Source organism: Mustela nivalis (genome assembly GCF_964662115.1).
Source record: "Mustela nivalis genome assembly, chromosome: 11".
Classification (NCBI taxonomy): Eukaryota; Metazoa; Chordata; class Mammalia; order Carnivora; family Mustelidae; genus Mustela; species Mustela nivalis.
In genome coordinates, this window is record NC_139030.1 from 17,464,404 (window position 1) to 17,485,749 (window position 21,346).

Consider the following 21,346-nt stretch of genomic DNA (forward strand, 5'->3'; position numbering starts at 1 on the left):
GTTGTTTAGTATGATCCTTTAAGATTTAAATTTGTACTGAGCTCTTATTTAAACACTAGATAATGCAGTGCTTATGTCAATATCATTAACCTGATTATAAGATTTTTTTACTTCTCAGTTTTGCCTCATTGCTGAGCCCATTTTTCTCCATCCTCTTCCTGAGTAACATCTAGTTGAGTGATACCTTGATTAATATATTTACCAGTACAAGTAAAAAATCATTGTGAGTTAGAATGATATATATACTAAAATTAATTTAAAGGCTCATGGATTTGGATTATGCTGTTAATTATTTTTTTTGTTTGCTTGTTCTAAGTGAATGTGAGGCAAGACTAAGACTTACCATTTGTTACCTAATTTTTTTTTCTTTTAAATTTTTTCTTTTTTATTTTTTTATAAACATATAATATATTTTTATCCCCTGGGGTACAGGTCTGTGAATCACCAGGTTTACACACTTCACAGTGTTACCTAATTTTTGAATGACACTTGAGGTGAAGAATAATAAAAGCATCTATATAGTGAAAGTTAAAGACAAAGGGGGAAAGATAAGAGATTAAATGAGTAGTGTGTGTGTGTGGTTGAAAGAACTTGGGTGTGGAATGGGATGATTATATCAGGAACTCCGATTAAGAGGAAGAAAGCTACTTTGAATGAGCACACAATTCATCTCTAGGCAAATCGGTAAAAGGAAAGGCAAAAAGAAAAACCTCCTGAATTACACAACTTATTGCCTATTTAAAAGGAAATACTTCCCTTCATTGGATAAAGCAAACTTTTTTCCAACTCACAACTCTGAGAATGTTACATAAATACATAGGTACTATTCCATATAGCATGCTGATTTACAGATACATATGTGCATATAAAAAGCCTTTTTAAAAATTGTGGTAAAATATACATGATATAAAATTTGCCATTTTAACCTTTTTTTAAATTTTAACCATTTTTAAATGTATAGTTCAGTAGCATTAGGTAAGATCACAACCACCTATCAAGAGAACATTTTTTCATCCTGCAAAACTGAAATTCTATATCCATTAAATAACTCCCCTTTCTTACCTCTCCCAGCCTCTGACAACCACCATTCTACTTTCTTTCTCTATGAATTTGATTACTCTTTTTTTTTTTTTTTAAAGATTTTATTTATTTATTTGAAAGACGGAGATCACAAGTAGGCAGAGAGTCAGGCAGAGAGAGAGAGAGAGGGAAGCAGGCTTCCTGCGGAGCAGGGAGCCCGATGCGGGGCTCGATCCCAGGACCCTGAGATCATGACCCAAGCCAAAGGCAGCAGCCCAAACCACTGAGCCACCCAGGGGCCCCGAATTTGATTACTCTTGAGTACCTCGTGTGCATGGGCTCATACATTGTTTTTCTTTTCTTTTTTTTTTAGATTTTATTTATTTATTTGTCAGAGCAGGCAGAGGGAGAAGCAGGCTCTCTGCTTAACTGACTGGGCCACCCCCGCACCCCACTGTTTTTCATTTTATGACTGACTTATCTCAGCATAAAGTCTTCATCCTTGTAGCATGTGTCAGAACTTTCTTCTCTTTCAAAGGGTGAATACCATATCACTATATGGATATCCCATATTTTGTTTATTCATTGTTGGTGTGCACTTGGATGGTTCCACCTTCAGTAGTCTTTAAAAAAAAAAACCTTTAGTAAGTTACAAGAGTAGGAAATGATGTTAGTCTTTATTAAAGGCACTTCTGTAGAAAGTCAGGTATATAGCTTTTTGGAAACCCAACTTAAGAGTGATAAGCTTTGATAAGGTTTAGAACAGTGCTGTTCAACAGAAATACAAGCCTCAAATGCAGGGGTCATAGGTATTTTTTAAATTTTCTACAATTAGAAAAACATTAATTAAATTTTTAAAATGTTTAAAAGAGAAATCAAGAGAAACAAGTGAAGTTAATTTTAATACTATGTTTTTTTTAACCCACTGTATGTAAAATACTTCAGTATGTTATCAATATAAAAATTATTGATGAGATAGTTTTTATTTTTTTAGTACTAAATATTCTAAACATTTCCTCTCTACTTTAGTTTCCATTTCATTTCAGTTTCAGTTATAATTTCAATTTTAGTCACTAAACATTTCAATTCATTCTAGCCACATTTCAGTTCTTTAGTAGCTACATGTAGCTAGTGGCTAGTTTATTGTGCAGTGCAGGGCAGGAGTTAATATTTCCTGTATTTGCCAGTCCTCCTTGAATATATTTTATCTCATGAGGGCTTATGATGTTTTAATTTTTCTCTGTAGAATATAATTTAGGTCATAGAATGTTTACCTAGAATATTTTTAATGATAATTTTAAAATAACTTACCACTCATGAAATAAATATATAAATTATTTGTGATGTATTATTTATTACTAAGTGGTTTTCTCAACTGTGGAATAGTGAAGGGAAACATTGTAAGGTTAATTTTTATTGGAAGGTAATTGGGATGGGTCTAATTTTGTCATGAGAGTGCCTTGGGTTTGAGAACCAGAGAATGGGGAGAAGTGTAGGATAGGAAGATCTTTCTAGGAAGAGTTTCTAAATAATGATGTTTTCTTATGATTTTTGAATGACTGCTACCTGAATGATCTGTCTTTATTTCTTTATCGTGCATTAGCTGAGACCAGTGAGATTGTTTTGAAAATGAACCCAGTATTTATGTGTTAAAGTGGTAAGGAAAGTGAGTCAAGAAAGCTAATTATCACCTTGTAACTATTGTCTGTTCTTGTAGATAGATCTCCAAAAGATAATTAAAAGCAGAATCTTCTACCTTTTTTCTAGCACTTCATATATGTTTGATATTGCTCATCTTAGCAACTGCTACCTCATTTTCTTATTTAGAAAGTCCAGTGAAGTTATCTGGGAAGTCGAAAGATTACAGGTGCCATTAAAATCACTTTGCTATAGTTTTACTCTGGCTTTTGCCTTGAGTACTGTGTAGACTAAATGGAATCTATTAAACTCAGCTATCTGCTACCTTTTAGTAATGCTCTAAGATCATATTTCTTTGTTGCTTCGTTGAAGTGTCTGTACATATTTTAATATTTGAGAACTCCAAATTTAAATTTTGTTTAAATAAACTTTAGTAGAATGCTAGAAATTCTTGGATAAAGCAAATTTTAAAGTTGAGTTGATTCAGTTTTACCCTTATTTTTTAAAAAACTGAATGCTAATTTTAACAAACTGTTGTTAATTTCTTAAGGGACATTGAATAGCAAAGATCTTAAATCTAATTATAAATGCCCTCTTTTTAAGTCAGTGACTTTTCAATAGAAGACGACTTCTAGAAGCTCTTATGATAAAATACTTAGGGGGGTAAAAGAGGGACCTATAAATTATGACAGATATAAGCATGTCATTCATTAGGTTTCACTTTGTTTTCTTTTTTTTTTTAGTGGTTTCTGGCAAATTTGTCATATCAAGAAGCACTTTCAGACACACAAGTTGCTATAGTTAATATTTTGTCCTCAACTTCTGGTAAGAAACTTGTCTTTAAAATCTACATTATAAATTAAAATCTATTTCTGTTATATCTATCTATCTATATTCGGCTATATATATATTATATATACACTCTGTTTTTAATATATATATACACACACACATATACACATTTTTATCTTATAAATTATTACATTCATTCTGATGTACATTAGTGTATTGTAACTACATAATATCGGTGGTTTTATGCTGCAGCTTTGTGCTATTTATATTCCTTTAGTTATTTTACTTTTTTTTAATATAAAAACATATTAAAGTTTTATAGGCTAGTTCTTTATATTATAGCCATTCCTTTCACATTCTTTCTGAAGATCTTTTTCTAGACCCTTTGACTAAAGGTAATTGCTTATTTCAGAGCCATAATTTACCTTATGAAAGGTGTTTTATTTTAAAAAATTGAATTACCTTCCAAATCTGGGAGAGGAAAAGTATTTTTGAAGCTATAAAACTAACCTGAGCACATATGCTTGACTATGATGAGGTCATAATGTTACTCTGAGTGCCCAATTTCACTCTCTTACTAGTTTAAAGTAAACGGGGCTATATTGTTAAAATAAGCGTGGTTAAAATAAGCATGGTTTAGTTTAAAGGCTATTTTTGACAGTATTTAAACTCATGTATCTTTTTTCCTTGTAGGACTTTTTACCTTAATTCTTGCTGCAATGTTTCCAAGTAACAGTGGAGATAGATTTACTCTTTCTAAACTATTAGCTGTAATTTTAAGGTAAGAATATAGTGTAATAGCTAGTTAATTCTGCTTAAAAATGTAATGTTTAAAAAATTTCTGATAGTGACATAGGATAGTTTGTATTATAGTGTACTGTATAGGCAGAGAAAGATAAAAATAAAAGAAGGTTTTATATGGACAGCATGCTACTCAGCCTGTGTCACATCTTTGACTAGTTTTCTAGGTGTTCCTGGGGAGAGTAACTGGAGGGAAGGATCCCAAGGCGCTCCCATTCATGGGAGGACAGATGGTATAATACTATGTATTGTACTGGTGCTTACATTTAACTTAATGTGGCAGTTTGATCCTCATTACCTCCAAGTTCCTTTTTCCTTTTCCTAAAACAAGTTACCTTTTTGTTTTTGTTTTGGGTTTTACTTCTACTTCTGAAAGTCAAATATGCAGTCTTTCTTGATTGGCTCAGCCTCAAGTGATCTTTCAGTTATTTTCTATATAAATCATTTGGCAACTTTGCATTACTGTATATCATCAGTATCGTCAATAACTGTATTTAAGTCTTTTATTTTTATGTAACTTTGTGTTTGTCTTGCTTTTCTGTGGATTATAAACCTTTAAAGGCCACTGCCTTGTTTTATACTTATTTTTGCCACCAACAGTTTAGCCTAGGGCTTTGCTTACCAGCAGTACTCAAAAAAGATGTGTCAGTTTGGTAAAGCTGTTGTTTTACTGAGGAAAAAAATCAGGAATCAGAGAAGGTAGTAGAATGATTTAATAGAGAAAGTAATGTTTCCTAGCTGTCAGAGCGGGGTTTGAATCAGAGCTTTGTTCTTTGTTTCTGTCAGTTCCCTTAAATTCTCCAAGAGGGTTCCTTAGGTGAGAAAATGTTGATAATATCTACTTTCCAGACTTGTTTTTAAGTTCAGAGGGAATGTATGTAAAAAATAATTATAATGGGGACTGAGGTACTCTTATTTTGATGTGTTTCTCCTTTGTTGATATAATCATGGTAGTTTCCAAGGTTAGACTGGTTGACTAATTTACTATAACTAATTTATTATTTAGATTTTATGACCAATAGAAGTTTATCATATTGCATGATTGACTAATTGTTTTAGCCAAACGTATTTGTGTATTAGGGAAATGTAATAGATTTATATTGGGGAAGTAAATGAGGTTTTATTCAACTTTATTAAAAATTCATGCCAATTTTTAACTTTTCTTTTTACTGTATTAATATAAAGTTTTAAAAAAGAAGGAAATAGTTTTAAAATGTTGACTTTGTAAATTTTGACAGAGTTCATTAAAGTAGATCTAGAACTGGGGTCAGCAGTGTAAGGCTAGCTTGATTCCTATTTTCTTAAAGTTTTATTGGAATATCCGTTCTCATTTGTTGGCGTATTATTTATGGCTCCTTAAGCACCATAATGATAGTTCCGTTGCAACAGACTACATGGTCTGCAAACCGAAAATATTTACTGTTTTTTCCTTTGAGGAAGTTTGCTTGACCTGTGGTCTAGAAAAATTATTACTTAGAATATTTAATATATTTATTACATGTTCTTAATACTATATTGAACATTAATTATACTTTGTTTTGAAGTAGTCTTGTGCAATGAGATTCAGTTTCTGAGGTTATAAAAGGAATTTGACATAGCAACAATTTTGAAGGAAATCTGATAAGCTAAAAAGTCTCACATTATCAGTCTAGAGACAAAAAAGCGGGTGTTCCCCATCTAAGCTCTCTGGAATTCAGTCCTGTCTCCATCATTACTAGTTTTGTGGTTTGGGGCAAGTTTCTTGCCTCACTGTGTCACAGTTTCCTCACCTGTAAGTTGGGAATACTAGTGAGTTGTCTCAGAGGATTCTTACGAGTGTTAAATGAGTTAAACCTTTAAAAGTGCTAGCAACAGGGTCTGATGTATAGTAGGTACTCAATATAGTTAGTCATTGTGATTATTATTATTATCTAAATGGAATTGAAACCTCTAGTTTCTAGGATGTTGTGGGTGCTCAATAAATAATAGTTGAATTTAAACAATGATTGTTTAACAGAAAATTAAAATATTTAATTGAGAGACACGAATACTTAATGTAAGCACTAGATTTGACTTAGGATGATATAATTCCATAAGGCAAAAAAAAAAAAATGTTTTTAATATTCCTTTCCTGTGTCACTTAGTTTTTTTGCATCAGTAGTTAAAGAATTAGAATGGCTTTTAAAAAAGTTAACACTATTTTATCTGCTTTAAAAATATGTACAATTACAAGAGCCATAGAAATAGACAATAGTTATAAGCTCCCTGAGAACAGGAACTACATCTGTTCTGTTTGCTCCTGTAACACAGTGATTAGCTCAGTAAATAATAACTTGAAAATTTTTTTCAGTAAATAACAACTGAGTGAATGAATGATCTCGGATTTCTCTACATCTTTAATTCAGCCTTTTATCATCCATTAATTAATTAATCATTTAAACATTTAAGGAGAATTTTATTGCTAATTTAGGTTTTATCAGTAGGCAAGATTTAGTGCTATTGCAAGATGTGCATGGATATACTATATGTATATCTTCAAAAAAAAGTTTGGAAGAGGGTAGACAAGTTGGTTAACTGAAAAGAGCAGGTAGCATAGGAAGTCAAAGTACTTACCTAGAAGCAGACTGGCTGAGTTTCAGTCCCAGCTATGTGATTTTGGTCAGGTTACTTTGTATATTTGTGCATTTGTTTTCTGAAGTGTAAAATGGTAATGGTAGTAGCAATAATACCTTTATTATAAAGTAATTTCTACATTTTGTGAGAATTAAATGAATACAAGTATAGCACTTATTCTATCCTGTTCATATTGTTCGAATATTAATTAAATCACTAAATTCTTTGGCAGTTGTAGTTTTGCCCAGTTTTGAGAGTAGTCTAGATCACTTGTAAATAGTTTTTATCTTTATTATTATCCCTTTTTAAGGAGTTTATTGTTTTGCTCATCAGTAATCCTATTATTCCCATAGCATTGGAGGTGTTGTCCTGGTAAACTTGTCGGGGTCTGAAAAATCTGCTGGAAGAGATACAATAGGTAAATATGTGACTCTGCATTCTTTTTGTTAAGAGTATACAAGAAAGTTTTGTGCATGTCATTATGTCTTTATGTGCATGTGTGTGCAGACACACACATACAGAGGTCAGGCGCTAACATGGTCTTTTTTTAACTTTTCCTTTGGAAATAATGTAAAAAATTTCAAAAATAGTTTACAGAATTTTCATATAGCCTTCACTCACATTCTCTGCTAACTATGTACATAACTGAAGTATAGTTATAAAAGTCAGGAATTAACATTGACTATCATATATATATATATATGTATGTGTGTGTGTGTATATATATATATATATATAATTTTTTTTTTTTTTTTAAAGATTATAGAGAGACGGGGCCTGGGGAGGGACAGAGGGAGAGGAAGGAAGGGAATCTGAGGCTCCATGCCCAATGCTGAGTCTGATGTGGGCTCAGTTTCACAACCGTAAGATCCTGACCTGAACCCAAACTGATATTATTATCCCTATGCAAATACTATGCAAATACTCTGCTGTTTAACCAACTGAGCTATCCAAGCACTCCAAAATTGATTATAATTAAATTACCTGGTCTGTATGTATATCCTTTTTAACTCTCAGCATTTTTCTCACTAATGTCTGGTACAGTATCACTTGTTGCATTTAGTTTTCATGTCTCCTTAGTTTCCTTTAGTCTGGAACTGCCCCTCAGTCTTTTTTGGTGGTGGTGGTGGTGGTCCTTTATAACCTTAACACTTTTGAAGGATACTGTCTAGTTGTTTTGTGGAATGTTCCTCACTTTGGTTTGTGTGATACGTCTTTATGGTTAAATTTATGTTGTGTATTTTTGGTAAGAATGCCATGGAAGTAATATTAGAATTGTCCTGATCCACATACCATATCAGAAGGCACATGGTGTTGTCCCGGTACTAGTGACTAGTTAATTTTAAGGTAGTGTATGCTAGGTTGCTCCAGTGTAAAGTTACACATTTTTTTCTTTGTAAGTAATAAGCATCTTGTGGGGAGATACATTGAGACTATGCAAATACTCTGTTTCTGTTACACTTACACTCACTAATTTTGTGATTCACTCATGTTTCTTGTCTAAAACATTTACTTCTAAGGTGAACACTCAGTTTTGATCCATTGTTTAGGTTAAGCAAAAGCAAAGATAATCAGAACCCATCTTAATGGTTTCCCTCTGGATACTTTGTTTAGACATTTGAAGTTCATTGAATGGAACGGTGCTTTCTAAATCATCCCTGGTCACTGCCCAGTGAGCCATGCCTTGAACTGTATCACTTCTTTCTCGGCCAGAGCTACTTTGTATATGTAAAACAATACACGTATTTGTTGTATATGTGTGAGATTTTTATTGATAGGCTTTCTTTTTGCTTTTTAAAAATGCTTTAGAATAATTTTTAAAAATAGATTTAATAAAACATTGGACTTTTGGATAATTAAAGTATTAAATGTGGTCACTTTTGCCATACGGCACATTAATTTAGCTATTTTTAAGGACTTACCAAAATGTTTTTGAGAATGAGTTAATTATTAAGAGAACCAATATTTATTATGCCTATACTACCTTCTATTATGTTAGATATTTTAGAACAATAGAAAGTATAAGTAATGTGTTTGCAGTTTTCAAGGAGTTCTTGATTTTAATCATTAGATTTATAAAATGAAACCACTAGAGAATAAATAATCCTATACTAACCATGTAAGTATTAAGTGGTCTAAAATAGAAGACAAGGAGGATGGAAGTTCATGGAGGAGAAGGAGATGCTTTGTGGCAGAAGTGGGAATTTTAACTGGGCTTTGAAGATGGTAGTGGAATATGTAATAAAGATGATAGGTCACAGTGGGGAGGACTGTATAAGCAGTGGCTTAGAGATGGAAGGAAACATTGTTATGCCAGACAGTGTCAGGTGAAATTGTTTATGTAGGGGAAAATATGAAGTTGCGTTTCAGAATTTAGAAACAAAGTGTTGCTTATATGAGTTTTAATATTATATCATGCATGTTTGGCTAGATCATTGGATGTTTTTGCATGCATTTGTTCACTCTTTAAACTTCTTCCTCTACTCTTGAAGGGCATGAGGGAGGTGGGATTACTTTTATTTTTTCATATTTGTGTACTTCTTGAAATCACATCTGACACATAGGTTTTAAATAAGTGTGTGTTGAATGAGTTAATGAACAAATGCATTAATTCATTATGTTGATTTTTACAGGTTCCATTTGGTCTCTTGTTGGAGCTATGCTCTATGCTGTCTATATTGTTATGATTAAGAGAAAAGTAGACAGAGAAGACAAGTTGGATATTCCAATGTTCTTTGGTAAGAATATGTCTACCTGTGAGGCTACTTTCTTTGAATGATTAACTTAGGGTTTTGTTTTTGGAGGGAATAAAGAAGCCTTTCTCTTCTTCTCCATATAATTCTTTAAAACCATCAGATTTTAAAGATTATGAAGTCCAGTCTCAGTGTTACTCTCATACCTTGCCCTGCATTATTTTGCACCTGTGATGGAATGCTCGTTTCCTCAGTGTGAGGTAAAGAAAGAAATTCCTCCTAATGCCTTTTTTGCTTTCATGTCTTTAGCCTTTGAATCAGATATTTTCTTCATTGCTATGATAGAATTACACTGTTTTAGGCATGTAAGAATATACTTGCTGTATTACACCTTTTGCTATTTTTGAATTCTTAGAAGCTTTAGATTGGAGAAACTGCTCCCAATTATATATATAATACCATTCTAGTCTATGTACTGTTCATTTAAAGTCAAGGGCCATTTAAAGGCTTCCCACTGCACTTTAAGATACAGATTCTTTTATGATAAAGATTTTCAAATTACCCAATTGTAGTTTCTAGCATCAGTTCTTAATTTCGGTAAATAAAATACCTAATATGATTTATAAGCTCTTCCCTTGCCTTGTATTAGCTCAGTAAAAAACTTGTGCTCTCTGATAGATATCTGTAGATGTCTTCCTAAAGATACCTGAGTATCACTAGATAAAAAAGCCTGGTGATGAAAGTTCGAAGTACAGCTAATAGGGAATCAGGAGACCAGGAATATGGCTGTTCTAATTTCATTTATTTCATACTCATCTGCAAAATGAGGAAATTGGACTGGATAAGTAGCTTTCAAACTGATTTGCAGAGGATCCTGTGAAGGGTGAGAGGAAGTGGAGTTGCATGCATGGTTCTGGTTCTTAGACTCTTTTGCTGCTTCAGCTGAAACAGTTCTGTTTTGGGGGCTTTTGCATTATAATTTAATTTGTAGAAAATATTTTTCTGCTAAAAACTGTTTGAATATCTTCACCTGATGATTAACAGAAACAAAACATTTGGAAAGCTACCAGACCAAGTGATCATTCAAGTTTAAATATGGAATTCAATTAATATACCTTAAGTATGAAGGTAACTTTAGTGATGCCTTATTTTAGAGTCATAGAAAATTCCACTTGGAATGGAACAAAATGCTAATATTTTTTGAGGTTTTTTTTTTTAAGACTGACAATCTTCAGGAAAAATTGTTCAATTTATTGTTACTACAGTACACACAGTCATGTAACTTGATTGGTCTTCTTCATATATAATGTAACACAGTATTATTTTGACCTGGACCTTACAATAGGCAGGACAGAAAAGACATTAGGATTGGGTTGTGCAGGGTTCTTTAGGCATGGGGATAGAGCAGAGCATAACAGGGAACAATGTGTAGATCTATGTGATTGGACTAGAGGCTCACTTTAGGGAGAATAGGAGGATATGCAGGCCAGATTCTGAAGAATCTGGAGAATAGGTGGAAGCAATTGGGACCTTTGTCTTTAGGTCTAAAGGTTGTTAATTTATGTGGGATTCTGTGGACTTAATTTAGCTCAGGGACCCCAAACTAGATTTGGTTTTTGGTAATGCCAAATTTTGGTGTTTTAATTATAGCTTTTTAATGTTGTGTAAGCTTGGTCCCTTTTGTATGTGTCATTTGATTTGTTTTTATTTTTATCGCTAGTTATCTTAAATTGGGTATCTTAGAAGCAGGATATGATTGCTCCCCCCCCTCATTTACATTTATTTATTTATTATGTTAATCACAGGAATTTCTAGTGGGTGATTTATTGAGGGGCACTCTGCAGGGAAAACTGACAAGGAAGTAAGAAAAGCAGGATAGAGAATCAGAAAGAGCCATGTGGGCTCATGTATAACTGAGGTTTGGCCCAGTTTGGGGCATGTCGGGGCAACAGGAAGAGGGGAGGGTGAAGGAGCAGGTAACACTTCAGGAGGGTGAAGAAGAAGGTACTCCTCAGAGACCTTCTGGGCTTGAGCCATTAGGATTTCAGCCATGAGCATGGCCTTGTGCATCCTTCATGAGTTAGTTGTGGGCTGTAGAGGGGGTGGGCTGATCAGGGTGGGAACTTCATGGGAAAGACAAGCTTGTTTGCTCTCCAAGACAGTTCTTCAGAGATGGTGGGTGGTTCTAAGTCCTTAGCAGCAGATAGAGAATGGACGCTCCAGTCCTGTTTAGATTTAACTAGGCATCCTAAATTCTAGTTTATTATTTAGGAACAAATACAAAATACATATTTACTGTGATTTAAGTTTCTTTTAAGTAAGCTCTATAGTTACCTAATGGATCTATGATGTTCAACTGTAGAGGAAGTGCAATAAAAATTACTATAGAATTGTAAATTTTTCCTTTATAGTCTTTGTATTCACATGTAGTAACATTAAACTTACATTTCTTTAATAGTAATAGTTTACCTTTACTAACTTTTTATGCCAGGTACTGTGTTATATTGTATAAGTGTTTCATCTAATTTTCCCAGTAACCAAATTAAATGTGATTTTATGGTTATGGGTTGGAAAACTGAGGCTTAAGAGAGGTTTTGCATCTTGTATAAGGTTTACAGTACTGGTGAATGGTGGAGCTGGGATTGGAACTCAGGGCAGTCCGACTGCAGAGCACACACTTTCGCACTAAATGTTACAGCCTTCCTTTACAGATAGTCTGCATGTAGTTCATAAGTTGAGGAGCTGTTTGTGTATATATGTTATCTCACCAGTTAGCTTATGAGCTCCCTGGAAGGCAAGGACCAAGAATATATCTGGTTTGGAAACTTCTCCATTATTCCCAGCAATACCACAGGTGCTTTAAACATAAATATGTGTTAAATCAGAGAGCAGACTGTCTACTTTCCCATAATTAATTTGGGCTGCATATCCATACACACAGATATACCAGTTATTTCATTAAGTTTGAAGTCACTAACTTATTAGTAGCTAAGGTTAACAACCTTTCTTTTTGAATTAGTGGTTTATTCTGTAGTAGTTGCTCTGTGCAGTGTGAATAGCGGAATCTTGAAGACTCAGTGACCACAGTTGCTAGTACAGTTTTTTCCGATGTTGAGCTGCCCATATGTCTGACTGATGCCCATATGTCTGACTGAAAGAAAGAGAAGTTCCAGTTAAGGAAACCTGTTGGAGCTCTTTGTGCAAAATCTAATGTTTTCTAATTACAGCATTATAAGTTTGAAAAACTTAAATGAATCTCAGTTACTAACTGTTGTCTCTTTTATACATATTTAGGTTTTGTAGGTCTGTTTAATCTGCTGCTCTTATGGCCAGGTTTCTTTTTACTTCATTATACTGGATTTGAGGACTTTGAGTTCCCCAATAAAGTAGTATTAATGTGCATTATCATTAACGGCCTTATTGGAACAGTTCTCTCAGAGTTCCTGTGGTTGTGGTATGTACTATTTATACCCTATGATTTATTAGATACCAGCTCATGGACTTTTGGATAGTTTAAGCATTTGTTTTCTTTTGTCTTCTGATGGCTTCTTCTGTGCACCTTCTCCCCCTACACACTTCACACTTTAATAAATTAACTCCACTAGAGCAGGAACTTTGTTTTTTAACTTCTGTACACTGACTGTATAGAGTAATACCTTATACGTAGAAGGAGCTCAATAAATATTTGTTGAATACATATTTGAATGAATGAATACATATAAATGATCTAAATTTATAGAAGTGTTTTAAAAGTAGAATGTTATATAGATGAAAGGTGTCATTATCTAATGGAGGTTTATATTCTGAATATGAATAACATGAGTTCTGAGTGAGAATCTAGGGAACTTAAGAGACTTTGGAATGGTTGTTCATAGACTTTTTTTGTTTTATTCTTAGCACTTTTCATATAAGTGAGCTAGATATGTAACCCTGATTAATTTGAGATGTTAACATATTTTGAAATGTTGTATCAAATATATTGATGTGTGGTAATGACCCTAAAATAGTTTGAAGACAATATCATGTATGGAATTTAAGAAATCTTTCAAATACAGAGCTTTAAAGTTAGTCATGTTACTATCTAATAGGAAACGAAAAAACACCACAAATTGTACTCTTAAGCTCCTAAATGGATTTTACGATACGCCAATTAAGACCACTGACTAGTTTTCCCTTGCAAAAGACTGAGACAAAATAGCCTTTTCCATGAAGACTTCCTTAATGCTCTACCTGTACTTTTCCCTCTCCTCAATTAGCGAAATTTCGGTTTTCTTGATATTCTTCCACGCTTACTCCCTTTCACGTAGCACTTAAAGATAGACTTTATTTTATAGTTAATTTATGTCCTTAAGTTTCTTTACTGATCTAAAACACTTTGATGTCAGAATCCATTTATTCATTCAATCTTCCATCTTTCATTATGTGTATTTTATGTGCTATGTTTTTTTAAGCCAAGAGATTTACATATTTTATTTTCTGTATTAATATATATTGTATCTCTCTCATCCTATTGCTTCTTTTCTATCAATTTTGGTATTTCTTTTGTTCTCTGGTTTCTCTTGCCTCTCTCTACTCTTGATTCTGAACAGATAGAACTACTTATTGGTAGTTTTTTGATTGAACTCTGTTGAATCATGAGGGATTATTGATATTCCACCATTTTTTACTACAGTTTAATTATGTACTCACTGTATTTTAATACAGGTTCATGTTTTCTAGGAATTTTAGTTTAAATTAGATAATTTCAAGGCAAAGTAATAGATTTGAAAGCAATTATTAAATTTTTCTTTGGACGTTAGACTAGAGAAGGGTTAAGTATGATGCCTATTACATTATTACATTAAGACTCATAATAAACAGATTATGTCGCTACAAATATTAAAATGCTCATTCTTTATTGAGAGCTCCAGTTTTAATTAAACATACAGTAGAGAGTTTTATTATGTTTAGCAGAATTTAATATAGGCTTTAGGGGATGATCAAGTAGGAGTTGTGACATGTAGTCTCTCTATGTGAGCTTTTTTTTGCTCCTTTAGAAAACTTTACATTTAAATAAATAACATGTTTTAGAATTTTTTTAATTTAACTTTTTTAGAATGAAAAGAATAATACGTACAAAAGTTTACAAAAGGATATACAATGAAAAGGAAATGTTTTCTCTCTTTCACTTTAAATCTCCATTCCTTTTTCCCAGAGGCAACCACTATTAACTTCTAAACCTTCTACAAAATTTTTTACCCATGTAGAAGTGTGTATCAGTCTCCTGATCCACCCCCAATCTGTCTTACTTTTAACACACAAATGAGGACTTGCTATGGATATTGTTTTGTACTTGCTTTTTTTCCCTGATTGTTTTGTAAATCTTTACATATCAGCAGTTAGGTTCAATTCATTTTTTAAAACCTATGTAGTGTTCTAGTATATTATGTTCCAATCCATTATGTTACATACCAGGTAGAATATAATGTGTTTTACCTGTTCCTTATATCAGCAGTTAGGTTCAATTCATTTTTTAAAGCCTACGTAGTGTTCTAGTATATTATGTTCCAATCCATTATGTTACATACCAGGTAGAATATAATGTGTTTTACCTTTTCCTTATTGGTAGACATTTTAAGTTCCCAGTGCTTTGCTTTGTAAATAAAGTAGCATTGAATATCCTCCTGTTTATCTTTGCATGTATACTTAAGTAAGCTGCAGGTTAAATGCCTGTAATTGGAAAAGACTAAGTCAGTCATACGGATTTTAGATTTTGATAGAGAATTGCATTATCAATCCCCATGGAGGGAACACTATTTATTTTCCCAAATGTGTATATGAGTATGTATTGTTGAATGATAAATTGGACATTCATAGTCTTATATTATGATAAAAGCTATGTTTATCCTTACCTAGAATGGATTTTTCAGGATCTCAAGAAAGTTTATTTTTCATATATACTTTGACACTCGAGTGATTAAGAGTACTAATGGTAACGGCTCAGTAGCAGCAAACCAATCAGTAATGAAACAAACACATCCCTTAAATTCTGGGTGTTCTTGGCAACCGAGCAAGTTTAAGAAGCTTATCTCTATATATTTTACATCTTTTTTTTTTCTTAAAGATTTTATTTATTTATTTGACAGACAGAGATCACAGGTAGGCAGAGAGGCAGGCAGAGAGAGAGAGGGGGAAGCAGGCTCCCCGCTGAGCAGAGAGCCCGATGTGGGGCTTGATCCCAGAACCCTGGGATCATGACCTGAGCTGAAGGCAGAGGCTGTAACCCACTGAGCCACCCAGGTGCCCCTTACATCTTTTTAAATCATAAGAAACTATACATTTAAATCAACTCATAATCTGCATGTAGGATGATTCCCTTTTTTTGGCGGGGGGGGGGGGATCAGGGTTATTATTGTATGTTTAACTATAAAAAGAACAGTAAACTTCATCTTACATAATCCAAGTGCTGAGTAGTAAACTACAGATTTCAAAGTGTGGTTGTGAGCTTTTTTTTTTTGTAAATTTAAAGATACAGAATTGTCACTGATTTTTTTATTTAAAACAAACAAACTGAGGTGCATTGTTAAGCCCAAATCCTGTACCATTTGTATAGATGTTGAATGATAGTACCTAGTTCTTTGTCTCAGCATTTCCTAAAGTAAGTCCCTGAAATGATAATAGATGACAAAAGGATTCAACCATCAGCTAAATTGGGAAAAGCTGGTGTAAGTCAAACAGTTTTCTTGTTAATACTTTGTTTCAGATTCTTCATGATTGTACTTGGTGTTATAAATCTCTAAAAACATATGCCACATTAAAAATTTTTTTGACCTCTTGAACTGTCTTTTCACAGAGCAGCTCATGTGTGGTAGGAACTACTAGTGCTTGAGTTCTCTTTACTGCAGTGATAAGAACTGATGGTATAGCCTCTGTTGAAATGTTGAGTGACACTTTATCAAGAGATAGGCTCTTTTTTTGCAGGGCAGTATTAATTTTGTCATATACTGAGCTAGAATTTAGTAGTTTAGAATTTCTGTGAGTCTCTTAATTATATACATTATGGTTTTATCTTGGCTTATAATTAATTAATCTATCTATCTTTCTTTCCGTAAGTAACCTCTGCCTGCAATGTGGGGCTCAAACTCATGACCCTGAGAGCAGGAATGCTCTCAGCCAGACACCCCTATTTTCTTTTTATACATCCACATTATTAGTCTGTATAAATGGCTTACCTATTTGGTATAATGCTTCCTTTCATTTTTTCCCTTCAACTAAATAAAACTTGCCAGAGTGGTAATTCAAAATTTGATACCAACATTGAAAATTCAAGGTGAAAAGAAAATGAAGAACTTATATTTTGGTTAGAACAATTACCACAAAAAAGGAAAACAGGAAGGAAGTATACTTTAAAAATTGTCAGCTCTTTTCATTGCTAACCTAAACCAAAAGAGCAACACAAATCTGAAGACTATTTTAATTTTCATGAGAGTGAGATATTTTTGCTTTGCTGACAGATTCATAAGTTGGGCTATCTTCTTTCTTAAAAGTCTGTGTTGTGAAGTAATATCCTGAAGTTTAATTAAGCTATTTTCTTTGTTAGCTAGGTATTACAAAACAATAAGAGTTCTTTTGACAGTTGTATAAAAAATGTTAGTGAAATAGAAGCTGTACATCCAATGTTGAATAGTATGTGTAAGCAAATTTTGAAAATAGTATGAAATACTTGAAAATTTTATTCTTATATATTTGGATTTTTTAATATTTGAAGGTAAACTTTAAAAAATCATCCTAGTTGCTTTATGGCTTCTCAATCTGCCCTAAGCTTTTGTCTTTATTCCTGATATTTCATGCCTATATTTTCTTTGGTGGTTTTACTTTTTTCATATGGAAATGTTTATTTTCTTTTTTTCCTTTTTAGGGGCTGCTTTCTTACCTCATCATTGATAGGCACACTTGCACTAAGCCTTACAATACCTCTGTCTATAATAGCTGACATGTGTATGCAAAAGGTAAGGCAAACTGTTCATTAAATATTTTAGATGAATTTTTTTTGAGAGAACGTGCACAAGAGAGCATGAGTGGGGAAGAGAGGCAGAGGAGAGAGAATCTCAAGCAGACTCCCTGCTGAGAGCAGGGAGCCCCTTTGGGACTCGAGCTCATGACACTGACATCGTGACCTGAGCTGAAATAAAAAATCTGACACTTAACCAACTGAGTCACCCAGGTACCCCCATTTTAGATGGATTTTTTAAATGGAGTAGTGAAAGTTAGGACATATGATTAAATTATAAGCCATACAACCATGATTAATAGTTGGTGCCTGCTCTGCCTCTCTAAGGTGCTTTACTATATAGAGATATAAAAAGTACCAAAGAAATGGATAATCTCATACATTTTTAACTTTTATTTTTTCTTAATTTCTAAGTTAAGGACAATATCTTAAATATAGTTCTGGTCCAGTTTGGGAGCTGGTTATTCCACATTTTGTTGGTAAGTCAGTGGTATAGAATAGGGGATGGGATATATTTTATTATATAAGTAGTAGTGTTTTGATTTCTAAGATAAATTCCAAAGATTCCTTAATACTGCAGTAACATTATAGATATGAGCAACATAGAATTATGTTTCTCAGCAAATGCTCATTTCTGTCAGGACTCAGGAGGGCAGGTGCTCTGTCCCTCTTCTGTGATGTCCTGGTATGGATGCAGGGATTTTTATGGCAAACATTGGCAATGGTAACATCACAGAAAAGAAAATCTCTCCCCACAGCATGAAGCAAGGAATTTCTTTACTGCTTCTAGGAGTAACAAGGAGAAAAGAGGCATAGTATATATATAGTACTAAAAGATGTAGTGTAGTCATTTATCACTCAGTTCAAAGTTTACAAACTTTGTTTTTTTGTTTTTTGTTTTGTTGTTGTTGTTGTTTTTTAAAGATCTTATTTATTTGACAGAGAGATCACAAGTAGGCAGAGAGGCAGGCAGAGAGGGGGAAGCAGGCTACCCAGTGAGCAGAGAGCCCGATGTGGGGCTCGATCCCAGGATGCTGAGATCATGACCAGAGCCGAAGGGAGAGGCTTTAACCCACTGAGCCACCCAAGTGCCCCTGATTTTTTGTTTTTGTTTTTTTTTAAAGATTTTATTTATTTATTTGACAGAGATCACAAATAGGCAGAGAGGCGGGCAGAGAGAGAGAGGGGGAAGCAGGCTCCTCACCGAGCAGGGAGCCCGATGCAGGGCTCAATCCCAGGACCCTGGGATCATGACCTGAGCCAAAGGCAGAAGCTTTAACCCACTGAGCCACCCAGGCGCCCATTGTTTTGTTTTTTTAAGAGAGAAAGAGTATGAGCAGGGAGAGGCAGAGAGAGAGAGAATCTTAAGTAGGTTCCATGCCCAACTGGGGCCTAACAGAGGGCTTGATCTCAACACAGGGCTCAGTAACACACCCCTGATATCATGATCTGAGCCAAAATCAAGAGTCAGATGCTTAACTGACTGACCCGCCCAGGCTCCCCTGAACTCCCAAGTATTCAGTAACAAAATGGTGTGTGTGTGTGTGTGTGTGTGTGTGTGCACGTGCGCTTTGGTTTAATAAAATTTGAAGAGGAAATACTTAAAAGCCCAAAGGCTTATAATATATTGAAGTTAGAATCAGATTTTTAAAGTGATTTTTCTTTAGATCTTTGTGCAGTTCATAGGATAAATGCAAAATACTCCAAGTGATATATATTCTAAACAATTCTGTGCTGATATTTACTTTGTTTCATGACTCAGTGAATTCTTATTTATTTGTCATGGTTAAAAACAGCTTCTCCTTAGTTGAGAATTATCTTATGTACCATGCATTTTAAAAGAATGTGAATATTATAAAATATACATAACACTAAAGTTACACATCATTAGGTTCTTTACAGATTTGAATAATAGCGAGATCCTTCCACATCTCAGGATCTTGAATATCAACCAAACTTGCTCTAGTGAAACTGGGGAAGTATTGTTATTAGAGGATTTTGGTAGACTACTATGTAAATGAATTTTTCTGTACTATATTTTGAAAACATCAGCTTTTGCAGATTTGAAAAATAAAAATTGAAGGTTAATTTTAGGATTAAAAAAGAACTGTCACAGGGGATCTAATTTTATTAAATGATTATGTAATTTGTTTAATCAAATACTTCAAGATAGGACAAAGCAGAAGAAAAGGGAAAATGAAAATAAATAAACAAATAATTGTTTGCATAATTAGAAAAACATAACCAGTCCTTTCTTGATTGTCTTCACATCTAGAATTAGCCAGTTAAATGAGTAGGGGGTGGGCCTTTTGGTGCGTGGGAATTGAGGGTAAGAGGATACCTTCTAGAAAAAGTGGCAGGGTGTGCCCCAGAGCTGTAGAAACAGGAGGGGCTACTGGATGGCTCAGTCCGTTTACATTTTAGCTTCCTTAGGTTCAGGTCATGATCCAGGTCCTGAGATTCAGCCTGGTCTCAGGGACCCTGCTTGGCTACCTCTCCCTCTGCTCCTCCCCTGCTCATGCTCTCTGTCTCTCTCTTATATAAACCAGGAGGAAAAAAAATAAATAAATAAAAAACAGGAAAATCTACTTTCACGGGGTTTTTGATTTTCATAGCCAACTGTATTTATATATAGTTTCTGAAATTAGCAGTTATCAATATCTTTTATCATGCCTAAAATAAATCATTACCTATTTAATATAATTGGTATTTTGTGTAATAGGAAGCATCTCTGATTGTATTCAGATTTGTATTCACATATATTCAGGTTTTTAGATATTTTTTGTAATGTAGACAATATTTTGTTATAATAAATGTCTTCATTTGAAAAATTGTCTTCATAGCTTGTTGGGAATCAAATTATAAGTTTTTTATTATGTGGTGACATAAATAACTTGCGTTGTTACAAGGGAACTTGGTCTTTAAAAGTCAACTAGGGTTTTACCTACCTTACAAAGTTTGCTTTTACTCAGTTATAAAATAGGCTGAATATTTATGAAGCCACTCTTATCAATTCTGTCTACATTTTTAACTCATTAGTCTTCAGTTTTCATACTTTTTCTGGTCTGGGGTCATGTAAGTGTATCATGGTTTTTCTTGATTATGTATATTCTTGCAAATATTCCTGGAATATGTTATAACAGTAATTTGATAACAGCATGAAGGCTTTTTAGTTTCTCTTACTGAATGCTCTTTTCCGGGTCTTAGACTGAAAGCCCATGTGTGTATCAGTCAAGCAGGACATGCATGTTAAAAGTTGTCAGTGATTATTCTTGTGTTACGCATTGTGAGTCCCTCATAAAAAATATTCTCATAAAACCCCATTACTCTGACTAATGGTCCTATGAAATGAAGTAGTATCCACCAGAGGGAGTCTTGCCTGTGATCCTAAACCTCACTTTTTTTTTTTTTTTTTAACACTTAAAGAGGGCAAACACAGTTTTTCTGATCTATTTTAAAGACAGGAGTTACTATTTTCATCATTATTTGAAGGAGATCACACCAGTGGGTTGCAGTAAGTCTCAGTCCGTGCAGCCTTCTTTGACAATTGTTTTTGATCTTTGTTGTATCTAGATGGCGTTTCTTCACTTTATGACATCTCATTATTTTTAATTTTCTTGAGAACCCTGATAAGATGATGTACTGGGGGCTCAGCTTTGATGATATCTGAGGGGCTTTTCATCAGCTCTGCTTGCTGCTTGTCTTTCCTGGCTCACATTTTAGTAAAAGTATTCCTATTTGTCATCTTTATTTTACTTAGCCATGATTTCCTTTTGAAATTTTTCATTTGTTTCTACAGAAACAAACTAGTTTTAAGAGT

General features: G+C 33.7%; 1 protein-coding gene across 2 annotated transcripts in view; it reads left to right on the forward strand.

The window, feature by feature from the left end:
• Positions 1-21,346, forward strand: part of SLC35F5 (solute carrier family 35 member F5) — a 37,107-nt gene that overhangs the window by 11,411 nt on the left and 4,350 nt on the right. For both annotated transcript variants that reach the window (XM_082689266.1, XM_082689267.1), the window contains 6 exons: positions 3,402-3,483; positions 4,144-4,231; positions 7,197-7,261; positions 9,477-9,581; positions 12,831-12,990; positions 17,434-17,524. In XM_082689266.1, the coding sequence (XP_082545392.1) occupies positions 3,402-3,483; positions 4,144-4,231; positions 7,197-7,261; positions 9,477-9,581; positions 12,831-12,990; positions 17,434-17,524 (591 nt within the window). The remainder of the gene's footprint in view (positions 1-3,401; positions 3,484-4,143; positions 4,232-7,196; positions 7,262-9,476; positions 9,582-12,830; positions 12,991-17,433; positions 17,525-21,346) is intronic.